The sequence below is a fragment of the Tripterygium wilfordii genome, chromosome 2, assembly GCF_013401445.1.
Source record: "Tripterygium wilfordii isolate XIE 37 chromosome 2, ASM1340144v1, whole genome shotgun sequence".
NCBI classification, from domain to species: Eukaryota; Viridiplantae; Streptophyta; class Magnoliopsida; order Celastrales; family Celastraceae; genus Tripterygium; species Tripterygium wilfordii.
In genome coordinates this window covers 1,457,347-1,480,897 of record NC_052233.1, presented here as the reverse complement: position 1 = coordinate 1,480,897, position 23,551 = coordinate 1,457,347, and the positions used below count along the sequence as shown (strand labels likewise).

Below are 23,551 nucleotides of genomic sequence, written 5' to 3'. Positions count from 1 at the left end.
CTCACTCCCACTGCTCCCCAAGTCGCGTTCTGAGCGTTCTAATTCAAATAGTCTCATCTCTACTCGCCCTACTAGCGCAAGAGGCGATTGCTCGTGTGAGTGAGCCAATCAATGTCTATTGACACACCTCATAAATTGTACTATCAATACTCACAGTGTATGCCATAAATAAATGTTGAATAACTTAATGGCATTGAGATATTATTCAATAGTTGCAAGTATTTACATGGTCTACATAACATATAACATTCTAAATCACATTCTACGTAAGCCTAGGGATCTCACATGTTTAAAAAATGCGTCCCTAGCTATTGGTTTGGTAAGTGGGTCAGCCACCATATCATGTGTAGAAATTTGTTTAAGGACCACTTCCTGTTCAGCAATTGCGTCTCTAATATAGTGATATCTCATCCTGATGTGTTTGGTCTTTCCATGGTATTTGGGATCCTTGGCTACAGCCAATGCAGTAGTGTTATCGCAGAAAATTGTCACAGGTTCTGACGCTGATTTGACAACTTCTAAATGCTGCAGGAAACTCCTTAACCAAACTGCATCTTGTGTTGCTGCGGAACAAGCTACGTACTCAGCCTCCATCGTGGACAGGGCTATACAGGATTGCTTCTTGCTACTCCATAGTATTGCACTACCATTAAGCAAGAAAGTATATCCTGAAGTTGATTTAGACTGATCTATTTCTCCTCCCCAATCAGTATCAGAATAACCGATCAGTCACAAATCCTCTTTTTCTTGGTAACATAGCATGTAATCTGAAGTCCCTTTCAGATATCGCAGGATCCTTTTGACTGCTATCCAGTGCTTTTGACCAGGGTTCGATTGAAATCGACTAACCAACCCAACAGCATAACATATGTCGGGACGTGTACACATCATTGCATACATCAAACTACTGACAGCATTGGCATATGGTACTCTGGACATTTTTTCTATCTCTTCTAGACTCTTGGGACAAATATCACGACTTAGGTTCAAGTTCTTATCAACAGGGGTATCCATCGGCTTGCTATCTTGCATGTGATAGCGCTCTAACATCTTTTTGATGTAAGTCTCTTGAGAAATTCCCAAAAGCCTTCTAGCGCGATCTCTTATGATCTTCACACCTAGCACGTAGCTAGCCTCACCCATGTCTTTCATTTCAAAGTTCGATGATAACCAGTTCTTAGTGGCATCAATCAATTCTTTATTATTCCCAGCCAACAAAATGTCGTCGACATACAAGGACAAAGTTATGAAACCATTACTTGAACATTTTAAATACACGCAATGGTCTTCTTCCATCATCGTAAAGCCATCCCTTTGGATTGCTTGATGAAACTTGATGTTCCATTGCCTAGATGCTTGTTTAAGACCATATATAGATCTATTTAGCTTGCAAACTTTGCGCTCTTGTCCTTTAGACTCAAAGCATAAAGGTTGATCCATATAGATTTCCTCATCTGGTTCTCCATTGAGAAATGCAGTTTTCACGTCCATCTGGTATAATTCTAAGTCCATGTGTGCGACTATTGCTAGGACGAGACGAACTGAAGTTATTCTCACAACTGGTGAGAAAGTATCTTCATAATCAATTCCCTCTTCTTGAGTGTATCTTTTTGCTACTAACCGAGCCTTATATCGTTCTAATGACCCATCCGCCTTTCGTTTAATTTTTAGAATCCATTTATTTCCAATGGATTTTCAACCTGGCGGTAAATCAACCAAGTCCCAGACTTGATTAGTTTTCATAGACTCCATCTCTTCTTCCATAGCTTTAATCCATTCCTTAGCTTTAGGACCAGATAAAGCCTCATTGATTGTTTTAGGCTCTTCATCATCCTGTGGAGTAATCATGAATATTTCCCCTTCAATCTCAAATCGACGACGTGGGATTCGTTCACGAATACTTCGACGAGGTTGAGATTGCTCATGATCTTGCTCCATAGGAGTTTGATCAGGCACTATGTAGCTCCCACTTTCCCCAGGAGGATTAAGAGTTTCCTCTAATCCATCTGTTGGTATAGGTGCGTCATTTTCTAGATTTTCCATTTCGTAAAATTGAGAATCTTTGTCAATCTCACCTCTTACAGGAAAGTCCTCTTCTAAGAATACAACATCACGGGACTCAATTTCTGTCACCTTCCCATCAGCTTCTTCACCAATAAATATGAATCCTTTAGAGTGAGAAGAGTATCGAATGAAGATACACTTTTCCCCTCTAGGACTAAGTTTTCCATGGTGATGGGAATTATTGTGAACATAAGCTGCACACCCCCAAGGATGCAAATTTCGTAAATTAGGTTTTTCATAGCTCATATGGGGTGGAGGGGACAGATTTAGAGGGCACACGGTTAAGAATGTAGGCAGCAGTCAATATTGCATCTCCCCAAAAGGAAATTGGTAAATTGGCTTGCGCCATCATTGACCTAACCATGTCTAATAGGGTCCTATTCCTTCTTTCTGCTACGCCATTTTGTTGCGGAGTATAAGGAATAATTAGCTGTGGAGCTATTCCCTTTTCATCAAAAATTTTTTTGAATTGGTCAAACAGATATTCACGACCTCGATCGGTCCTTACAGCTTTGATCTTTGTGTTTAATTGATTCTCCACCAAATTGGTGTATTGTTTGAAGCATTCCAATGCTTCAGACTTGTGTGAAATCAGATAAACATGACCAAAACGTGTGAAATCATCTATAAAAGTGATGAAATATACGGCACCATGCCTTGCCCTTACATTCATTGGTCCACATATGTCAGAATGAATAAGCTGTAATAGACTATCGACTCTCTTGGCTTTGCCAAATGGTAATCTAGTTGCTTTTCCAGCTAGGCAATGCTCACAAGTGGACAATTCTACTTTGGCGAGAGATCCTAAGAGACATGCTCGAGCCAATCTATTTAATCGGTCTTGCCCAATGTGTCCTAATCTAGCATGACATAATACACTATCAGTATTGGGAACAGAACTGGAATTTCCAACAACAAAGATAGACGCATTCCATTAAGTACAATATTAATGGTGTCTAACACCATAAAACCATCCAACACATAGCCAGAACCATAATATACGTTGTCCAGAAATATTCTCACACAACCTTTTTTAAAAACAAGATGAAAACCTAGTTCTAGCAACAAAAGAACAGAAACTAGATTTTGTCGAACTTCTGGAGCATAGAGCACATCATGGAGATAGAGTGTGCGACCTCCCCGTAGCTCTAGCTTACAGGTACCGATCCCAAGCACATCAGCGAAAGCATTGTTCCCCATGTATATACATCTACTCCCCTTCGGAATCCGATGAAAATGTACAAAAGTTGTTCGGTCCCTTGCTACGTGGTCGGTTGCTGCTGAGTCTACATTCAAATAAGACACAGATTCAACAAGCATTAAGCAACTACTAACATACAAGTTAGAGGGACTAAAGTGGTCAAACATTACCTTTGGCTCAGTGCAATCACGAGCAAAGTGACCTGGTTTGCCACAATTGAAACAGTTGTTGTTTTTGCCTTTCTTGCCACCCGTTTCCCACGCTTGCGCTTGTGTCCACTAAAACTAGCTTCATTCCCCCTTTTTCCTTTATTGGGACCTTTACCTTTTCCTTTTTTATGACTAGAGTTTGATGCTCTTCGCGAATCAGCCATAAAAACCTCTTCAGCAGGTTTTTCAGCGAGAAGACGATCTTCTTCAAGCTCAACATGGCGAGCGACATCATCAAATGTCTTGATGTTGTCGTTGTGGGTAAGGTTAAGACGCATGTGTTCCCAATTACTTGGTAAAGAGCTAATAACAACTTGGACTTGCTGCTCGTCAGTCATTTCATGTCCAGCAGCCCTAAATTCATTGATCATGTTGGACATGATCGTTAGATGCTGCCTCATCGTGTGATTCTGGCGCTTCTTATAACCATCAAATTTGAGGGTTAACTGATGAAGTCTAGTAGTCGAGGTTCCCCCATATTGAACCTTCACAGCATCCCAAACTGCTTGAGCTAAACGGTGCTTCTCAAAGCGCAGCATTATGTCATTCTTCATGCTGCTCAATATCAATATGCGAGCCACACGATCTTTGCGCTTATAGGCTTGATATAATTCCATATCACGCCTATGTTGAGCGGTGTTCCCATGCTCAGGTTCAGCCATTGATTGAGTGATTGTTTCCAGCATGTCTTGCTCTTCTAGGAGATACTGAATTTTACGATGCCAAACATCATAGTTCTTTTCATTTAGTTTGTCTCGTTGGTTCAAGTCAGCGACAATGCCTTTTGTTGCAGCCATTTCAACTATACAGACAAAATTGCTAACATTAGAATCTAGTACAATTTAAATTTTCAAATAATTTTGCCACTTCGTTTCAAATCAATAATATTAATCTAACATATGCCACAGAAACGAATAACAATGTAAACATTCAATCAATTCCCATTAGCATAGTCCAATTAGTATTTTTGATTCAAACAAATGCAAAATATTCTAGTTATTAGTTCTCTAATAACTCTCACTATTTAATGACATTTATATTTATGCACATTTATTGTAATTAAACAAAGAAATTACATTAAATAAACATGTCATTAATTAAAATATCCAATATGTACATCAAATACATAAATATGTATATACATAAGAAAGATGTACAAATAAAATAAATACAACATAAATCACATGCTAGGAACATAATCATGATCTTTTTTCATGTCATCTTCATCTTCTTCGTTATGTTCACCAAGTTCGTACACCTCATACCATGGAACAAATCGAGCAGCAGAATCCAAATGATTTGCGCTATGACCAGTGCGTCGTATACCCATATTAGCATACTGACGCTCCCTCTCTAACAGCAGCTCATCCGCGAGAGTTTCAAAACTCAACGTGCTCAACTTTTGCATCAATGAGTCTCGAACCATGTTCCACTCTTCCGGTAGAGAATCAAGAACAATCTGAATTTGTTGCTCGATGTAGAACTCTTGAACATCCTGAATCCACAAAATTTTCATCCAAGTATACATATGATATATGTGTAGATGCATGGTGTGACTATGATTTTTTTTATATCCCAATAAGTATATTATTTGTGCTCTTGTAGCCACTACAAACACAAATAATTAAATCACATTAACAATTAAACTTTTAAGTATTTAATTATCATATGTAGTAATTTTTTGGTTACCAAAAAAAATTCCAGAAAAATAATAGAAAAATAGAAAATATTATTTTAATTAATTTGGAAAAAACAGAATGAAAATCAGATGTCAAACGCTCCCTCACGCGCCACTGCAAGATGAACGGCTTGATGAGTGGCATTGACTTACACGCGCCATTTATGCACGTGGGACTGTAACGGTTACTATTACGGACCACGGGTCAACCCGATCTATGACCCGTCCGTCCGACTCGTTACTTGACTCGGTCAATTGATTGGGCAGTCAATCGGTGCGTAAGCGCTCCGTCAGGCGCGTGAATGACACGCGCCGCCTTAGGCGGCGTTTTTGGTAAAAGTTTGTTTCCGATTTGAACAAATAGGGTGTCCCGATTTCATTTATGCTCTTATATTTACCATTACAGTGTTCTAAATTGGTGTTTGACATTCAAACTTTAAACTCGCAACTGTAATTCGTCAATAAAAGCATAAAACCAGAAAATTCAAACCAGTTTCGATTCAAATCTTTGAAAAATCATATCAATTCACATAGTTCTCCAAAAATTTCATAAAAATTTTCATTAGAAAGCTTGTTTCAAGAGCTTTCCAACCATACCAAACTCGTTTAGAGTAAAATTATATATGAAACTGGATTTTGAACTTAAAGTTTCAGTTTTATACATGAATTTTGAAGAAACATAAACCTGATTTACACAATTTTCAGCCATGTATATATGTTTTAATCATGCAAATCAGATTCAACATTATAGAAACAACCTACCTCCGATACCAATGTAGTAAGGTGAAGGAGAAATCAAAAACTTACTGATTTCCTGATCGGTACGAATAAACGAGGATCGATTTCCGGCTTGATTACTAGAATTAAGAACTGTTCCACAGTACGAACACTTTTTAATTGCTTGTAAACTTTGATTCTCCGAGATCAAAGTGTATGGAAGATTTTGACAGAGAGTTACACAAAAAGGTACTTTCTCTGTACTGTGTTCTCACTTTTTAAAGAGAGAACAACGTCAGTTACATCTTTGTAACTGAGGTAAGTTACCAGCAGTTATCTCTAAGACAACTGCTCAATAACCAACCTAATATAGGTTGGGTTGGGTCAAGCTCTCATGGGTGGCCCATATGTAAAACCCAATTTCCAACATGTATAAATAACCACACAAAAAAAATAAATTTGAGGGCATTGCTGGTGAACCCCGCTGTTTAGTTGTGCTCCAGTAAGTTTAGATATTGGATCTGCCACTGCTGGTATGTAGTGAGTTGGAGAAAAATCTATTAATATTCGGCAAACGAAACATCCTTGATCCTTCCCCATCACATGTACATTTCTGTTTTAATACTGATTTGTTTATGAAATGCTTCATAATCCCATGCACTTCGAAGCCGTCGACAATTTACCCAAATCCACTGACATGCGTGTTGTTTAAACATATTTTTTTTCGTGAAGATTGGGTTGTTGCACAAAAATATTATATGATGTCTCTTTTCTTTAACACCCTTTGGTCCTGTTGTCCCACATTGGTTCGCCTTGTGCCAACCTAGTGGTTTATATGGAGAAAGTCCACTCTCAATATGCAACAAAGCCTTTTCCTAAGCTTGAGTGAGTTGGGCCTATTCCACTTGTTTGGACCTAAGGAGAAACTAAACAGTGCGGGCCTGATATATCCACGGAAACTGGATAACTCAAAGCGGGTAATATTGTTGGTGATAATATTTTTGATGATAACATGTTTTTTTATAAGCCACAATATATTCAAACAGCAACGAAACAATACAAAAGGGCATCTCAGGAGATGGCCTAAGACAAGTATCAGAAAAGGGGACATTCCCCCAAAAACACAACAAACAACAACAAACTAGGTAGGGTAATTCAAACCTAAACAAATAACCTGCATTATGCTAGAGAACATATCACAAGCTAAAAGAAACTTCAAGTAAAAAGACCAAAAGCCAAGCTATAGATATATTGATTTTGGCCATGCTTGGATGTGGTTGTTGCTGAAAAGAGAACAAAAACCAGCCAGATAAGTAATTTGAGAGCCCGTGAAATCTGTGTGTGAGAAATCACAGACCTTGATGATGATAACATGTTGCCAATGATTTGCTGAATCTAAAGAAAATTTGATATGAGTACTCATTCATCCATTTGCAAGTTTTTTTTTCCCTAGGGTTCTCATGAGTTTTTAGAAAAGAAAATATCACAAATGTTCTTATTTAATGTGTTTTAATGATTAATTGACAAAGGATAAATCCCGAATAAAATACACAAAACCCCCTCCCATGAGTTCTAAACTATTTATCAAGCCCATGAAAACAAATACACGTAGAGATTCACTACGAACACCCTATAACACAACCAATGAGAACATTCTACAACTCATACATACCTTAAAGGTATGGTACTTAGTGTTAGGGGTGTTTACGATCGATTTTTATTGTTTTTTGACATAAATTTAACTGATCGTTCGATTGGTTATTGACAATTTGATCGACCTAATTGTTAATTCGATCATCACTAACTTACATTTGATAATTACCATTCAAACGGTCGGTGGAGATCGACTCAGTGTGACACGATTTTTTTGACAACCCTTCTTAGCGCTATCGAAAAATTAAACACTCAACCATACCTTTAAGAATTAAGATATTATTATGGGAATTTTTAATGAAATGGAAGATGTAATTTATTAACTTAAAACCATTTAATTTAATACCATAAAAGAAAAACACAGAGGGGGGGGATGTATTTGGTCAATTTTTTGTAAGATAACGTATCGTCCTTGTTTTCGTTTCCTTTATATTATTTTGTTTGTTGTGTGGCCACTCATGCGTCTCCTACCAGATTCAGTCCACCCCTCGCGTTGACCGTGAAAACGAGTACGAACGTACTAACGGAATCCAGTCACGGTCCTTAATTCCTTATCTTTTCCGTTAATTGTTAGTTTTTCTCTGATTCAAATTTTAAATTAACTGTTAATTAAGGTAACGGAATCGTATTACGGCAGTTTTGGTTGTTAAATTACTCCCACCCCATTCCGTTCCGTTACAACGGACTCCTCAAAACGGTAGATATTATCATATAAAACGACAGTGGTGGAGTCGGTGTAACAGTGTGAGCGTTTACAGGCTGGACTGACAGATTGTCAGTAACGTCCTTTCTCTAATTCCGCTACCGCTCTTGTCTTTTTCTCCACGTCATCAAAACCAAACGATGAAGGAAAAAATATCCCACAAAAACAGTTTCGTCACGTAATGCTCTCCAGGCTGGTGGCTTAGTCAAGAACTTATCGCTTCCAACCTCCAATTTCTCGCGTATTTTTCACTCTTCCAGAAGCATTATTTACTTCCAGTAAAAAAATAAACTCTTACTTTTTAACTCTTTAGAAAATAGACGGTCCAGATTTTCCCATTATTTCCGAGAATTCGGCAATCAAAGCTGCCTACGTGGAGGCGCGTGGAAGGTATACAGCTGTGTATATTATGTTTAACCGGTTACTGGGAGTCACCGGTTCAATTAACGGCCTTTACCTGTATCAGTTAACCGATTCTATCAGTTACCCTATTTCTCTCTTTTAAAAACCCTCAGTTTTCTCTCTTCCTTCGTCCTCAATTCCTCCTCCCTCACTTTTTTTTCCTCTTCCCTTCACTTTTTTTATTAGATTCTGTGTAGATGGATCAAGAATCTGGAATGGATCGGGTCAAGGGTCCATGGAGGACCGACGAGGATCAGCTATTGAAGAAGCTAGTTCAATGTCATGGTCCACGTAACTGGTCCTTGATATCGAGATCGATTCCAGGTCGATCTGGAAAGTCGTGCCGGTTGCGGTGGTGCAATCAACTCTCGCCGGAGGTTCAACACCGTGCTTTTACGAATGAAGAAGATGAGATCATTGTTAACGCTCATGCCAAATATGGAAATAAGTGGGCTACCATTGCGCGACTCCTCAATGGCCGCTCCGATAATGCTATTAAGAACCATTGGAACTCTACCTTGAAGCGAAAGTTCTCTTCGATGATGATGAACTGGAATGACGGAGAGAAACAAGAGGAGCCGGAGAAGAAATCGGCTAAAACTGCCTCTGCATCTGGTGGCCTTTGTTATAGCCCGAATAGTTCTGCGGGATCTGATGTAAGCGATGCTTCAGACGCTGAGTTACCGTTCTCGACACAGTCACAGCAGGTCGAATCGGAATCACCACTGTCTGAGACAGTGAAGGAAGATGACGGTCCGAGTACCGTTCTATCTCTGTCTCTGCCAGGAAATGAGGTTCTCGGCGAGTTAACAAACCAACAATTGACCGATAAACAAACTGTGGTTTCCGAGGCCAAAAAGGCAACGATTGGATTTGGGCCCGATATGATAACGATGATGCAGGAGATGATTAGGATGGAAGTGAGGAGTTACATGGAGGGAATGCAAAAATGAAGGGGGTTTAGCATATGATTTATTGATTGATTGGTTAATTTGTTTTGAGAGGGACTGGTTAGGTTTTTTGAGAAGTTAGAGAAGTTTTAGGCCTGAAGGCTGAATGAAAAGAAAAGACGAGAAAAGAAAACTGTTTTCTTTTTCTGAAAGATTTTTTATGTTGTACAGAGCCAATGCAGGGAATTTAGTTCATGGCTTATCGAGATATAAAAGTTAAAAAGAAATTCTTTATGACAATTTTTGGGATGAACTCTTTATGCTAAGTTTTTTTTTTTTTAAATCATCTGCTCTTCAACTGTTCTTTTATTTGTTTTATAATTTTGGTGGGGATACATGTGTACCGTGTCATCTACATTTGAATTGCCATGGCGGTCATTGCCCGAACCCACACCAGGAATGATCTTTGCCGCAGCAAACTTCAAAAAAATTTGGAAAGATTTGGAATTTGTGAACCTCGATTTCGAGAATGATAATCATTTAACCCAATTGGCGAAATGTAGATGAAATCTGGCCATGAGGAATGCTGCCAAAGAGATCGAGACACAGTGCATCGATCTCAAGGACTTATGATTAATGCTTTCCGGGGCAGCCTTACATACAGCACAGGTAATTTCTTCATTCGATAATTGCATTCTCTGAGCCAATACTGCCTTTTGTTTTGATAGCGCTGTTGACTACTTTCCATAATATGAGCTTCAGCCTGTTGTGAATTTTCATACCCCAAAGCTTCTTCCAGTCTTTAGCAATTAGACCACAATCTTTATTCTGATGATCTTGAATAACTGTGAGATAAGAAGCTGTCTTCACTGAAAATTTGCCGTCCAGATGATTTTTCCTTCAACTGCCCATTCTCCGCAGTGGGAATCTGTAGAATATTCTGTACTGTTTGATTGTCAAAAAGATTATGCAGCAACATAGCAGACACTGAGCCCATATTGCAGGAAATAAAGCTTTGAAATCAAAGCAAACCAACCCTCTCCATAGGTTGGTGAATTTCTTTCTAAGCTTTGAGGCATAGAGCATGTTTACTTTGATCCTTTTTATCCCACCAGAAGTAGCTGAATAAAAAGTGCAAAACCTTCTTGGGCTTCTTAAAGCATGCAGGACATAGAGTGAGAGAGGATGGAACATGCAACATGCTTGATCAGACTTAATGTTGATGCTTGAGAGAAAGGGTTTGAACTTTCCATCCAGAGATTCTACTTGAAACCCTATCCACCACTGAATTCCACCAGACAGAGCTCCTTCCTTCCATTAAGGAAGTCCCAGATATCTTTGCATTTGAAGTGTTGACTCTGAATGGGAGGACATCTCTTATGTCCTGCTTGAGATTTATATTTGTGTCTTTACTAAAGAAGATTGCAGATTTTGCAACATTAATTCTCTGCCATCACGTCATGAACTTTTGTAGACAATCGTTCATCGTTCTAGCTTCTTCGCCCACCTTTGCCCTGCCAAATAAAACTGTGGGCACCTTCTTGACATCTTAAATCCTCTCTCTGCTTTCAATAGAAGGTTGGATAAAATTTAGGGTTTCTTGAAGGTTTGAATTTACCATTAAGAGATCCATTCAAAAGAACCTGAAAATGATACCGAGGATATAAATTCCCTGACCAGCTTCAGAAAATGCTATCCAAATCCACTGCCTTGTAGGATCCTTGGAATGAACTCCCATTATCATAAGCTTTCTCCATATCCAATATGTGATCCATTGTCCCCTCTTTCCCTTTCTTTCTTTTCATCCGACATGAAAAAAATCTCATGCGCTCCTGCAACATTCTCTTGAGACTCTGCATTATTATCTTCAATCTATCTGTGATGATTTTGGAAATAAGCTTATAGGAAACATTACATAGGCTGATGGGTCTGTACTGCTTCACTGAATCTTCACCTTATATTGATATTTAATTCAACTGTTTAAGCATCAGGCTCTCTCTAAAAAATTCTTGAACCATATTGATTACCTCCCTCTTAATGACATTCCAGAACTGTCTGAAAAATAGGCTGTTAAGACCATCAAGCCCAGGAACCTTACTGGGATCAAATAGATTTCAAAGCAATGTGGATTTCTTAACGAGTCTATTAGAACCAATGTGGCTAACAGCCTAACAGTGCAATTCGTGCTTTTTTTTTTGGGTTGATTCTGTGGTTAATCTTCAAAGTTTAGTTGCTTGGTTGCCCAAATTTGGAGAAACGTAACCCGGATTTGGTAGACCATATCGATGGCTTCTTTCCTTCTCTGTCTGTGTGTGTGTGTATATATATATATATATATATATATATATAAACAGATTATGAACTTGTAAACACTTGTATTATTAGTGTGCCACCGGCAACAATGGATAGAATGATGCGACAAGTTTATCAGTTTGTGCCATGACAGATCCCTTTCATATCAGACTAACCTTCGAGATACAAGGCACCACCAGACTATTCAATGAGATGTGGTATCTTGTACAAGTCTTTTCATTCAAAGTGTGGTGGTTATATCATTTCAATGCACTTGTGCCGAAATTAGTGGAGGCCACCTATACCCACAAACCGAAAAACATTCTCATTTAAGGGTGATAAAACTATGTCCGGCTCGAATGACCCAATTTGTCTTTTCTGAATTAAACCAATTTCAGACGTAAGTTATATGTCCGAAATTTAGGTTCAAGTATAAAATTTTACTCGGTTTAAAACCGGATCAAGATCCAAAAACAAAAATCTTGTCCAATTTAGTTGTCGAGACCCTAACTCGTATTAACTTATTATTCGATGTACTTGTCTGAATTTAAACCAATCCTAATGTGGTCAATTAAATACGTCCGAAATCTAATCCGGATTAGGGTCCGGACATGTGAATATTTCTTAAGTATGTGATATTTTCCAACTCGAAATCGATTCTTTGCCACCCCTACTCTCTTCACCTATATTGACCGTGTTTGGAAGGAATGGCTGCTCTAATTTTGTCTCAATAGGTTTATGTTTTGATCCGGTTTAAGAGTTGAACCATATTTTTTTTTTCCCCAAACAAAGAAAGTTGAAAAGATCTAAAAAAGATCTCAAACCTTAATAAACAAAAGTTACCAAAAAACGTAAAAAAGAAAAAAAAAACCTAAAACCTTAAAAAAGTAATAACTGTAAGAAAACGCCATCCTCAGAAATCATGTCTTAAAGGAAAGAATAATGACATGCATGTCACTCGAATTCGTTGTGCTTTCACTTTTCAATTGGTTGAAAATGGCATTAATATATATATGCTTTACAGGTATGTTTGTTGAAAAACTGAAGTGTAAACTTCCATCAATTTTTTTCAATCAGAGCCCACATCAGCAATTTAGTACTAAAAAAAAAGCGTGTTCTACCTGTTAGTTTAGTGACTGATAATATCAATGTGACAATAAACAAGAAGATGATAATGATGATCGATCTCTTTCAATCTATATTCGAAAGAGTTGTCTGTTCGTTTTGTATTGTGTTTTCATTTTTTTTCCCCTCAAATGTCAGTTTTCTATCTGGTATAGTATCTTCGATGTCCGTTGATACCGATAGAGTTTAGTTTGTTTCATTTATTGATGGGTGTTCGCTTTATAAGTTTCGTCTACCATTGAGTAGAGAAAATTATCACGGAATGTGATACTCTGTATTGATTCTTAACTAAAGCAATCAGATCTTTTGACATTTCCTTACCGTGACAGGATTATGAGGTTGTGCCACGACATATTCCTTTCATTTCAGACCAGCCTTCCACATACAAGGCAACACCTAAGACTAATCAATGAGCTATGCCCACAAAAGTCAACAAGGTATGATATTCATATCATATATATCCTAAACAACTCTTTCAATCAAACTTTGGGTTATCTTTCAATACAGGCCACCCATACCAACAAGGGCAAAACATTCCCTCCCCTATGTTCAAGCATTGTTTGGAGTGTTTGGGTCTGGTCTCTGCTGTTTTTTCCCTTTTCTAAATAAATATATTTTGATCGGATTTACTAGTCCACGATATATTTTTTTCCCAAGCAAACAAAATTTAAAAAAGAAAACCCCGAAAACAAAAAAAGAAAACCTCAGACCTTAAAAGACAAAGTTAGCTAAAAACCTCAAAAAAAAAAAAAATTCTAAAAACCTTAAAAACGTGATAACCTCTTAGTTTCTTCTTCTATTGACAAAATGCAAGGGGGAATGAAGTTTAGAAGTTCATATAAATAGTACAGCAATCAAAGAAAAACCAACAAGCGAAGTCAAACAAACAAAACACAAGAGTAATGTGGAGTCCCTGTGAAAATATATTATCAGTTTCTCAGTATGGGAGTTTGGCTGTCATCTGCATGATCATTTGGTCTATTGATCAAGCTTGCTGCCGGCAACATCGACCACAAACCGGTACCGGACATCGTTCTTCTCAAGCCTCTCGAAAGCTTTGTTGATGTAATCCATTTTGACCACTTCAATCATTGAAGACAAACCCTTCTCCTTGCAGAAATCAATTGTCTCCTGTATTTCCTTCATGCTCCCAATGAAGGTCCCTGTGATCACCTTTCTTCCTGCACAAGAAGAACAAATTTCAATATTCAACAATTCTAACAACCACCCAAAACTTGTTTTTGACTTTATCCATACACACTCCCTTACATTTTCAATTTAGATAGAAACATTTTGCATCTCAACAAATGACCTAATAGATCCATTCTCTTAATCTTCCAATAAGATTGCACCGACGCGATCTTTCTCACAATCCCAAATTCCAAACAATTTTTGGGCAGCTAAATTTTTTCTAATCCTTCATATAAAGCATAATGTCTTCTTTCATTGTAATACTAGAAGGGGTCTATTGGGTCATTTGTGAAAAGATAGCAGTTTCCCTTATCTAAATTGAAGGTGTAAGAGGTCCTGTGTTTGGAAGTACAGTATGTTAGACAAAATATTAATTACATCAACAAAACTGAAAACACAATTAAGAACAATCAGAACACACTAGATTTGTTTCCAGAAATTCACAAGAATCTGAAAGCTTACCAAGCATAACAACAGGAGCCATGAATTGCAGAGGGGTGTTAATAACACCAGTCAAGATGAGCTTCCCATCAAGTTTGAGCAATGAAAGATAAGGTTCAAGAGGATGACCAACAGGGACAGTGTCAATGATATAATCAAGTGAGTCAGCCACCTCTTTCATCCGAGTTTCATCCGAGCTGACCAGGTAATCATCAGCACAAAGATGCTCCAAGGCCTCCACTCTCTTCTTATCAGAAGAACTTATGACAGTCACATGGTGTCCCATTGATTTTGCTATCAACACACCCATGTGTCCAACACCTCCAAGCCCCAATATTCCTCCCCTGAGTCCACTTTGTTTCAGTCCAAAATGGTTCAATGGACTGTACACTGTCACACCCGCACACAATAGCGGGGCAGCCTGTTCTAGAGCCAACCCATCTGGTATTTTCACTACAAACCTAACACAAACATAGCAATATATCTTTTTTACCATACCCAGATTGAAAATTAATCCATTGAACAGTTTTATGTGTGGTATGTGATGCTTACTTTTGATGGACAACCATAGATTCAGCGAAGCCGCCTTGGGTGGGTTTCCCATCAGTGTAAACGTCATTGTAATTCCAGATTTTCTTGTTGCAGTACTGCTCTACCTCCGATTCACATGGACGGCAGCTCCCACAGGATCCGACAATCAGTCCAACGCCAACAACATCTCCGGCTTTGAATTTGGTCACTTCAGATCCCACTTCCACTACCTCCCCCACAACCTCATGCCTGCGCATACCAATATAGTTACTCCAAAATCAAAAAAGAGAAAGAAATTAATCAATCAGAGACAGAAAAATGAAGGATTTTGGTTAGTACCCAGGAACCATTGGGTATTGAGACATGCCCAAATCATTCTTGATTTGATGAAGATCACTATGACAGATTCCGCAGTAGAGAACCTTGACAAAAACATCTTCAGCACCAGTGTCCCTACAAAAATGATTCCCACATATATGTAAAAATTCCAGAGAGAAGAATGAACGAATTTCAGATTTGATCGAGTACCTAAGAGTGTAGGTATAAGGAGCGAGAATCCCAGAAGGGTCAGTTGCTGCCCATCCTACAACTGTCCTCTCCGTGTCAAGGCTACCCATTATGCTCTGCTAGTTGCTCGACAAAATTCCTGAGAAACAGAGAGACAAGAAAGAGAGCACTGGCGGAAATATCAGTGTATGAGGGTATAAATAAGCACAGGATGGGCAAAATGGAAGCAAAAACAAGGACAGAGGAGCAGTTGAGTTGCTATTTGGTAAAATGGGAAGCCGGAGGGCTTTGGTGGACTTTTAATTCACAGTACATGGTGGGCCTGGTGACTCAATGATTGGATTAGGAGCAAGTTGTTGTGTTCATTCGTCAGGCATATGTCATGAATACATAAAGATAGGGACGGTAAAAAAATCCGTTCCGGGTCGATTTCGAGTCGGACAACTACACATATTTACGAAATATTTATATGTTCGGATCTTAATTCATATAGGATTTTAGACGTACTTAATTGACCACACATATTGGATTAAATTCAAACAAGTATATCGGACAATAATTTAATCCGGACTAGGGTCCGAACAAGTACATAGGACAAGATTTTTGTGTTTTGATTTGGATCCGATTTTAAATCGGACACTTTTTTTGTGTTTGAACCTAAATTTCAGATATATAACTTATGTACAAGCTTGATTAAATCCGGATCGAATAAATTCAATCATTCAAGTCGAACAGAGTTTTGTCAACCCTTCATAGTGTTGGACACAAATTTTATATTGCCTCGTGGTATCAGTTTAGTTAGAGAGAGACGAAAGCATAGTTAAAAACTCAATAGTTATGATAGGGATCAGTTAGTATCCTAATTATCCTAACTATTGAGTTCTACCAATTATTTGGGTTGAATTTTCTTATACCAACTGAAAAAGATTCATCTTACAAAATAAATAATTCAGTTGATATGGTATCAATTCTTGTTAGCAAAAAGAAAGTTTCATTGACAACTAAGGGAGAAGTGTATTTTTGAGTTGTTTGACTTAGAAGATTAAATGTCACATAGTGGAAGAGAGGGATTGCCTGCTTTGATGGCTCCATCATTCCTTCTCTAGATGCACCTACCATTTACAATTCCTAATAGAACATCATCATCTCACACCCAACTCTCTTTTCTTTTTATTTTTGTGGGTTTAAAAACAAATAATTCATAATATAAAATCACAATTACTTTTTCAGTCAACCCAAATCCTTCAAATTAAAAAATCTCTAGTCCAAAGGTCGCAAAGGGCAGACCTGATCTCCAATCCATGAATTCCACTAAAAAATTCGTTATCTTTGATTTTAAAAGAGATAATGATAGAGAATAGAGAGTGGGTAGCCATAACTCCATTACTTCTGTGTATAAGTCATATTTTACACCCACTACTTGATCATATCTTTATATATATAAGCAAGAAGACCCTCCACCTACCCAGTATGACATGCAAGTTTATGATATTTAACAAGCAATAATAGCACAACATTGTCCAGATGGGGTTTACAATTGTATTAGCCAAAATCTCCAACAATTCCCTTCAAAACCATTGTTAAATCACGGTTTAAAATATGTTTTTGAATATTTTAGGTGCTCATAATATTAGAATATAGTAGAATTTGAAAAAAAATTGAAACCCTAAACCTTAAAATTTTTTTGGTGACCAAGGAACCACCTAACACAACATGCATACCTTTCGGACAACTGAGTGCGTAAGTGTAACCCTTAGGCTGTCAAAACATCCCGCACCACACTAACGATAAGTAAGATTGTGTCAAAACCCATGCGGGAGAAATTGTGCTCTTACCCGTTCTTGGAAGTGGGTAGACCCATGAAATTAGGAAAACTCCCCGTTGGTTCAAACTCCCAAATTTAACATCATCTGCCTTAAGCCTAGAGACATGACCAACTAAGCTATTACTCAATGGTTCTTTAAATCTCACAAACGCTAAACTCTAAACCTTAAATCCTAAAATTTAAACACTAAATCCTTATTCCTAAACTCTAATATCTCATTTGCTATAAAAAAAATATCATGATATAACATTGCTTTGGGAGAGAATTATAACCAATTTTAACTATAAAAAAAAAATCATAAACCCAGCTCCATAATTTCTGTAACATGTAGACTGTGTATCTAAATCTATATGAATACTTAAGGTCCACTTATTGGCCTGACTAAGCTCATGACCTGGTCTTATATAATTTGTTATTGCGAATTAGAAAAGTTGCACACTAAACAATTTGTCAATAAAAACGGCAGTAAGGAACAATTTTATATCAGAAAAGTCCAGAAAGGTAAGGTTCTGTAGAATTGTGAGGAGAGATGGTAAGAAAAGTGAAGAATATTAGTGGCATTAGCATATTGTCATTTTCAATTTAAGATACTCCACTAAGTCTCCATAATGTGGGTATGAAAAAGGCAAACTAAACTGTGTTAGGTGTTCATAACTGCAAAATAAATGTGTTATGAAGACAAAATAACCCCCACATTCAAGCAACGTGCATGTCTTATTATTTTAAATACCGCTCAAAAATATATTTCTCCTAAAATGTTTCTCTTTACAATAACTGAGCCACCTCTCTTTAGTACAGATCTTATTATTTTTTTATTTTAATAAAAACCATTTAGGCCAAAGACATTGTAAATCAACCCAAGTCCATAGATGATCCTCCTGATCATATAAGCTCATTACAGTAGTCTTACTTCCCATGATTTTGGGCTGGTTAATTAGATGTTATTTATTTTTTTTGTAAATAAAAACTTTTATTAACGAAAAACAAAATGCAATTAAGGGAGTTGGGTGCCCATGGGCCACAACCATGAGGCGATAGCCTAGTTGATTATCTTACTATTAGGCATTTCGTTTGTGCAGGCATTTGGAGTTCAAAACCCTCTGGGATGTTTTCTCAGTGGTACTCCCATCGTGGGCTTGTCCCCTGCCTGTGGAGTTCACACACATGAGTTTCGGTTCAATCTTAATTGTCGCTAGGATAGTGCACGCTAGCTTGATGATTTGAGTTTAGACTCACTCATCTGTCCGAAGGACATAGTGGGTTGTATCTTTCTAGATTAAAAAAAGAGTTGGGTGCCCACAGAGTATTAAATTTCTTTCATTTTAAGAATACTTGTAGGAACATGCCTCCCAATGGGCCAACGCAGCCCATTCTGTAAAATCATGGTCGTGCTAATGTGATTTTTTTGGTAATTTCACAGGAAAATTCCACGGGTCCATGGTACACACATAACACGTTCACTGATCTGGCCCATAATACTGATAGGCCTATTTAATCAGGATTTACTCCAAAGAGCCCATATATCAGATACAAAAAGGGCCCAACTGCTTATAGTTGCATATACAAACACGATGATATCCGCTGCTCAGATACCTTTCTTGCCCTTAGCAACTGTTGGATTCGGTGTACCAAAAAACATGTTTTCTGTGTTTAAAAAAATACGTTGGCAATGTTTACACAAGAAACATATATGAATCTAATACAAAACCCAAGAATGAAAAACAAACCAAGTCGAGATGATTTCACCTCTAACCTTAAAGTGATTAATTATCTTGTCTATGTATTTGCAATCCCAACAATTTCACCTCCAAAGCCTCTTTGATAACACGTTAACCTAACCACACCGTTAACGTAATGGCGAATCAAGAATTGACTCGGAATTTGAAGAAGAAAAGAGGAAGAAGCTAGTTTTCTTCAAGTACATAATCTGACTTGTAAAAAGCAAGAAAGAGGTCTTGAAGTTGAGGAAAAAGACTCAAGCCAATGGAAATAAAAACCAGCCTTTTTATTCTTGCCGAGATTGACCATTAAAGAAGGATTCATGGTCAAAAATCGTGGGCCACAACTCCTTGAAAATCTGTGTTAGTTGCATAAGTTGCAACCTCTAGATACTCAAGGAGACTTGGTCAATTACTTTGAAATATCCTTGAAAAATTTATTTTTTATTGGAATCGAATATTAAATACATATATATCTAACCCAGTCGATTATCAACCGAACCATGTCGATTATCAACCGAACCATCTCTCGTTAGTGACTTGGTCAATTACTAACCTAAGTCATTGGCCATTGAATAATTCTATGTAGATTTAATCAAAAACAATTACGCCATCCGTCTTATTTTGATTGCCTATCTTTCTATTTTGAGCTATCCCATAATTAGTGTGATTTTTCTTCATTAATTATTAATTTTGTTAATGTAATCCAAAATTAACCTTGTTACTTTAAAACACCAAACTTCAAGGAAAAAAAGTGATTTTAAGTTAATAAGGATAAATTTGTGTAGTTGAATTGTATTAAATCATGTCTCTTTAAAAAATGGATTTTCAAAGGATGACAGATAAATTGAAACAGAAGGAATGTTTAGTTGATCAAATTTGATCCAAAAGAGTCAACAGGTCAAACCAAGCCCAAACCGACGTCAGGTTTTGACCCAACTCAAACCAAACCAAAGCCCACGTAAGGCTTTTCCACCACAAACTCACTCTTGAGTTGTTATTTTTTCAATGTGAGATTGGGTTCACAAACACCAACTTATACAATTTCATGTGTACATTTTTGGGATTAATTTCGTATTCACTTAATATTGATTTTTGTAATGTAAATATACTATGTTCATCTACACTAGGAGATGTACATACTCAACTTTGGACTCGTCCCAACGAACGTGTAGGCCCCATGTTTAATTGTGTCCATTGTAGGCACATTACTAAACCAATATCCAACAGCTACAGTGTTTTTTCTTTATTTTTTAATGACAATAATGTCGTGGGAACTCAACCACAATTCTTGTGGGGTGTTGATGTTCTATAGACTTTAAAACATCAAAGTCAGTACATCTAACTTCCTCTCATTTTCATTGCTGTGGCTTCCTGTATTGCACCTATTTAGAGATTTGTGTTGCTTTTCTATTCATGATAGTCGGTGGGTTTGCGATGCCAATATTTTGTAATGATTCATATTAATGTCTTGTGAAATTTATGACTGTTTTGGTTCAGCTTTACTTAGTATACCTTTTAGAAATCCGGGGTAACTAGCAATGCATAACAGTTGTTTGTTAAAATGCCTCAACCAAGCATCAAGCAGGTGTTATTAGTGAAGAACATCATATGAAGCTCAATATTACATAAAATAGTCTAATTTTCTACATCCCATACTTGGCCTTGTACTCCCTCCAGAGCTGGTCAATATTCTTCCCAAGCAAGTCAACAAAGAATTGATCACTATAACTAGTCCTCATCTTCTTGTTAAGCTCAGCCACAAACCCATTCCTAACGTCATTACAATAGTCCAAGAACCTAGCAGTAACATCAGACCGCTGATTCCAGTTATTGCCCTCCCCTGGCTGAACCCAGTGAGATGGCACATAACCCGCCTTCAACCTCACGAAATCCGCAATCCCTTCAATCAATCCTCCAATCCCACTTGCCCCATTGCCATCCCACTGCCAGATATGCACCATCTCATGGTAAAGCACTCCATTGAAGTCATCCCCCCTCGCGTCCCCCTGAATGCGATTGATGTAGTTGTCGCCCATGTGAATTTCGTTGTTGGATGCATACGCTATATCTTCAGGCTTCATGTTTGGGTCAATTACTAGCGTCACACGAGCCACGTTCTTCCGGTCAGCTTCTGTGTTTTGTTGGAATAGGCGCCAGATATACTCCGAGGCTGTCATCATTCTTTGTCTGGCATAATCAGCGCCAATTTCGTTATCGAATTTGATTCCCCCTGGGAGGTTTGTTGCCCGGTTATCGACAACATATTCCACCGCAGAGGTGCCATGGAGGGCTGCTAAAGTGAGGAGAACAGAGAGGAGAAATGATGACGGAGCCATTGTGTTTGTATAAGAATTGTTTGTGTTTTCACTCTTTATATAGAGATTGGTGGACTAGTAGGCTAAGCAACTTGGCTAGCCAGTAGAGGTTACATTGGACCAAGCCATGGGAAAATGTAGTGATAGTAGGAAACTTCCACCCCTCTTGAAATTTCAAATCGACTATGTCGGTTGAAACAGATGGTTCATAAAGACCATATTGTGTAATTTAGTCAAGTTTATAGGTACATCAAGCAATGGAAATTGAAACGTGGAAATAACATACACGCCATGATCATTGAATACAATACATCTCAATTTACAGATTTGGATTTTGATACATACCGTTATTTGACTGCTAACAACCGGTCGTTGATTGAGATATGACTGTGCAAACTCTTAGCGCAAATGGATAGTCGTGAGTTCAAATCCAATAGATGTTTCCATTATTGTAATTTGCGAGATGATCTCTTGCTCCGCCCAGCATGTGTGAATGTCTTCATGCATTATCTCCCACGCTGAGTCTTGGTTCAGGTCTCAACTAGCCATGCGGGTTGGAGATCTTCCATGTGGCTCAAGATTTACCAACCAATTGTCCACTGAACAGCTAGATAGGTTCGGTAGAGATCATATCCCATTAGAGTAATGACTTCCAATTATAATACAATTATGTAGAGGTTACAATGAGAATTTTTTTATATTATATATATATATATATTTTGCGTTAATATTAAAGAGTAGTTTCAGTAGAGTCTTGCATGACTTTGACCTTTGACTCTTACATACATATCTGCCACTGGCGAACCGGGGATGAAATGGCTGTTGTATATATAGCTTCAAATATTTTTAAAAATTTATATTTATATTTTGATCGCTTTTAAGAATTCAAGATTTATTTTTTTTATGCGAAACAAAAATTAAATTCATTGTAAACCGTTTGATATAAACTCAAAAGTCAAGACTTTTTATGTTATTCTCTCGATGAATTTAATTTTTGTTTTGAACAAAAATTATATCGTTTAATTCATTAGACTTAATATTATGCACTTACGATTTAAAAAGAACAAGAAAATAGGCCCAAAATTGTGCTACAGCATGGACTATTATAGTTTTAACTACAACAAATCCCGGACACCCGTGAACCGCAGCTTGGGTTGCCAGATATTAATGTATATCTATTCTAAATACGCAATGCCCAAATATGGCATCAAACTGTCCTTCCTTTAATTCAAATTGAAGACCAAATTGTCGAGCATAATGAAGATATGTTACATCCATGGTCCACAAACGTGTACAAGATAACGACCAATTACCAACTATTCAAATATTATTGCAAAATTTCCACCGATAAGATTTGGCTTTGGCTGTGTATGCCAAGACTTGTAGAATTTTCTGTGAGCCGATAACTGCACCAATCAAACATTTACGTCAAGAGGTGGTTAAACATCTTAAGTGGCCTGTTTGGTGGGGCAGTCCCGCCAGCCACGTCGCAAGCGGTGGCAAAATAAAAGTTCCAAAGATTAGCAGACATCAAAATGTCTTGGCGGATGCCTTCGTCAAATTGGCCGCTACCTTGAGACTTTCAGGTAGCATTCCCAGTCACCAATTTCCAGAGTTACAATATTGGTTGTATAGTGGCTACGATCCCCCGGATCATTGTTTTGGTCTGGCATGGTGTGGTTTGTAGTTGGTGTTTCTTGTCTTTTTGTTTGCCATAAAAAAAAATTCAAATTTTTTTTATTTTATTAAATTATAATTAATTTGAAATTATTTTTATACAAAGAATAATTTTATTAATAAATATAAAATAATTTTAATAGTTTATGAGCTATCATAACTTAAAACTTTTATAGCGATTAAGTCATCAGGGTGATACACAACCCTTGCCACTCTAATTAGTGGCTTAGGTGTAAAATTTTATTTTTAATAACGAAGAATTATAAATATTTATATTAACCTAATGTAATAATTCAATTACCCAAATGGCGGTACCCCACCTTTGAGACCTTCGTGTATTTTCCTCTAAACAATTTTTTCGACAAAAATAAAATTAATATAATTTCAGAATCTCTTGTGTCTACACAAA

The 23,551-nt window shown here is 37.4% G+C and overlaps 3 protein-coding genes across 3 annotated transcripts; 1 reads left to right on the top strand and 2 right to left on the bottom strand.

Annotated features, from left to right (window-relative positions):
- The first annotated feature begins 8,765 nt into the window (after positions 1-8,765).
- LOC120006620 (transcription factor MYB73-like) lies at positions 8,766-9,843 on the top strand. Its single transcript, XM_038856724.1, has one exon. It carries the CDS (start codon positions 8,825-8,827, stop codon positions 9,578-9,580), a length of 756 nt encoding a protein of 251 aa, XP_038712652.1. The 5' UTR covers positions 8,766-8,824; the 3' UTR covers positions 9,581-9,843.
- A 3,860-nt stretch (positions 9,844-13,703) lies between these two features.
- Positions 13,704-15,869, bottom strand: LOC119982587 (cinnamyl alcohol dehydrogenase 1-like). Its single transcript, XM_038826057.1, has 5 exons — positions 15,626-15,869; positions 15,437-15,550; positions 15,119-15,346; positions 14,588-15,027; positions 13,704-14,115 (listed from the first exon to the last, which is right to left on the bottom strand). The coding sequence occupies exons 1-5, from the start codon at positions 15,712-15,714 to the stop codon at positions 13,913-13,915; spliced, it is 1,074 nt and encodes a 357-aa protein (XP_038681985.1). The 5' UTR covers positions 15,715-15,869; the 3' UTR covers positions 13,704-13,912.
- Positions 15,870-20,689: 4,820 nt separating this feature from the next.
- Positions 20,690-21,505, bottom strand: LOC119979853. Its single transcript, XM_038822478.1, has one exon. The coding sequence runs from the start codon at positions 21,484-21,486 to the stop codon at positions 20,794-20,796; it is 693 nt and encodes a 230-aa protein (XP_038678406.1). The 5' UTR covers positions 21,487-21,505; the 3' UTR covers positions 20,690-20,793.
- Between the last annotated feature and the right edge of the window lie 2,046 nt (positions 21,506-23,551).

Excerpts from the sequence above, each read along its gene's own strand:
- LOC119982587 (XM_038826057.1), bottom strand. The coding sequence starts at position 15,714 with ATGGGTAGCCTTGACACGGAGAGGACAGTTGTAGGATGGGCAGCAACT. Across the intron at positions 15,347-15,436 it reads CAATACCCAATGGTTCCTGG|GCATGAGGTTGTGGGGGAGG; the intron begins GTACTAACCAAA and ends TGGTATGCGCAG. Across the intron at positions 15,028-15,118 it reads TCTATGGTTGTCCATCAAAA|GTTTGTAGTGAAAATACCAG; the intron begins GTAAGCATCACA and ends TGTTTGTGTTAG.
- LOC119979853 (XM_038822478.1), bottom strand. The coding sequence starts at position 21,486 with ATGGCTCCGTCATCATTTCTCCTCTCTGTTCTCCTCACTTTAGCAGCC.
- LOC120006620 (XM_038856724.1), top strand. The coding sequence starts at position 8,825 with ATGGATCAAGAATCTGGAATGGATCGGGTCAAGGGTCCATGGAGGACC.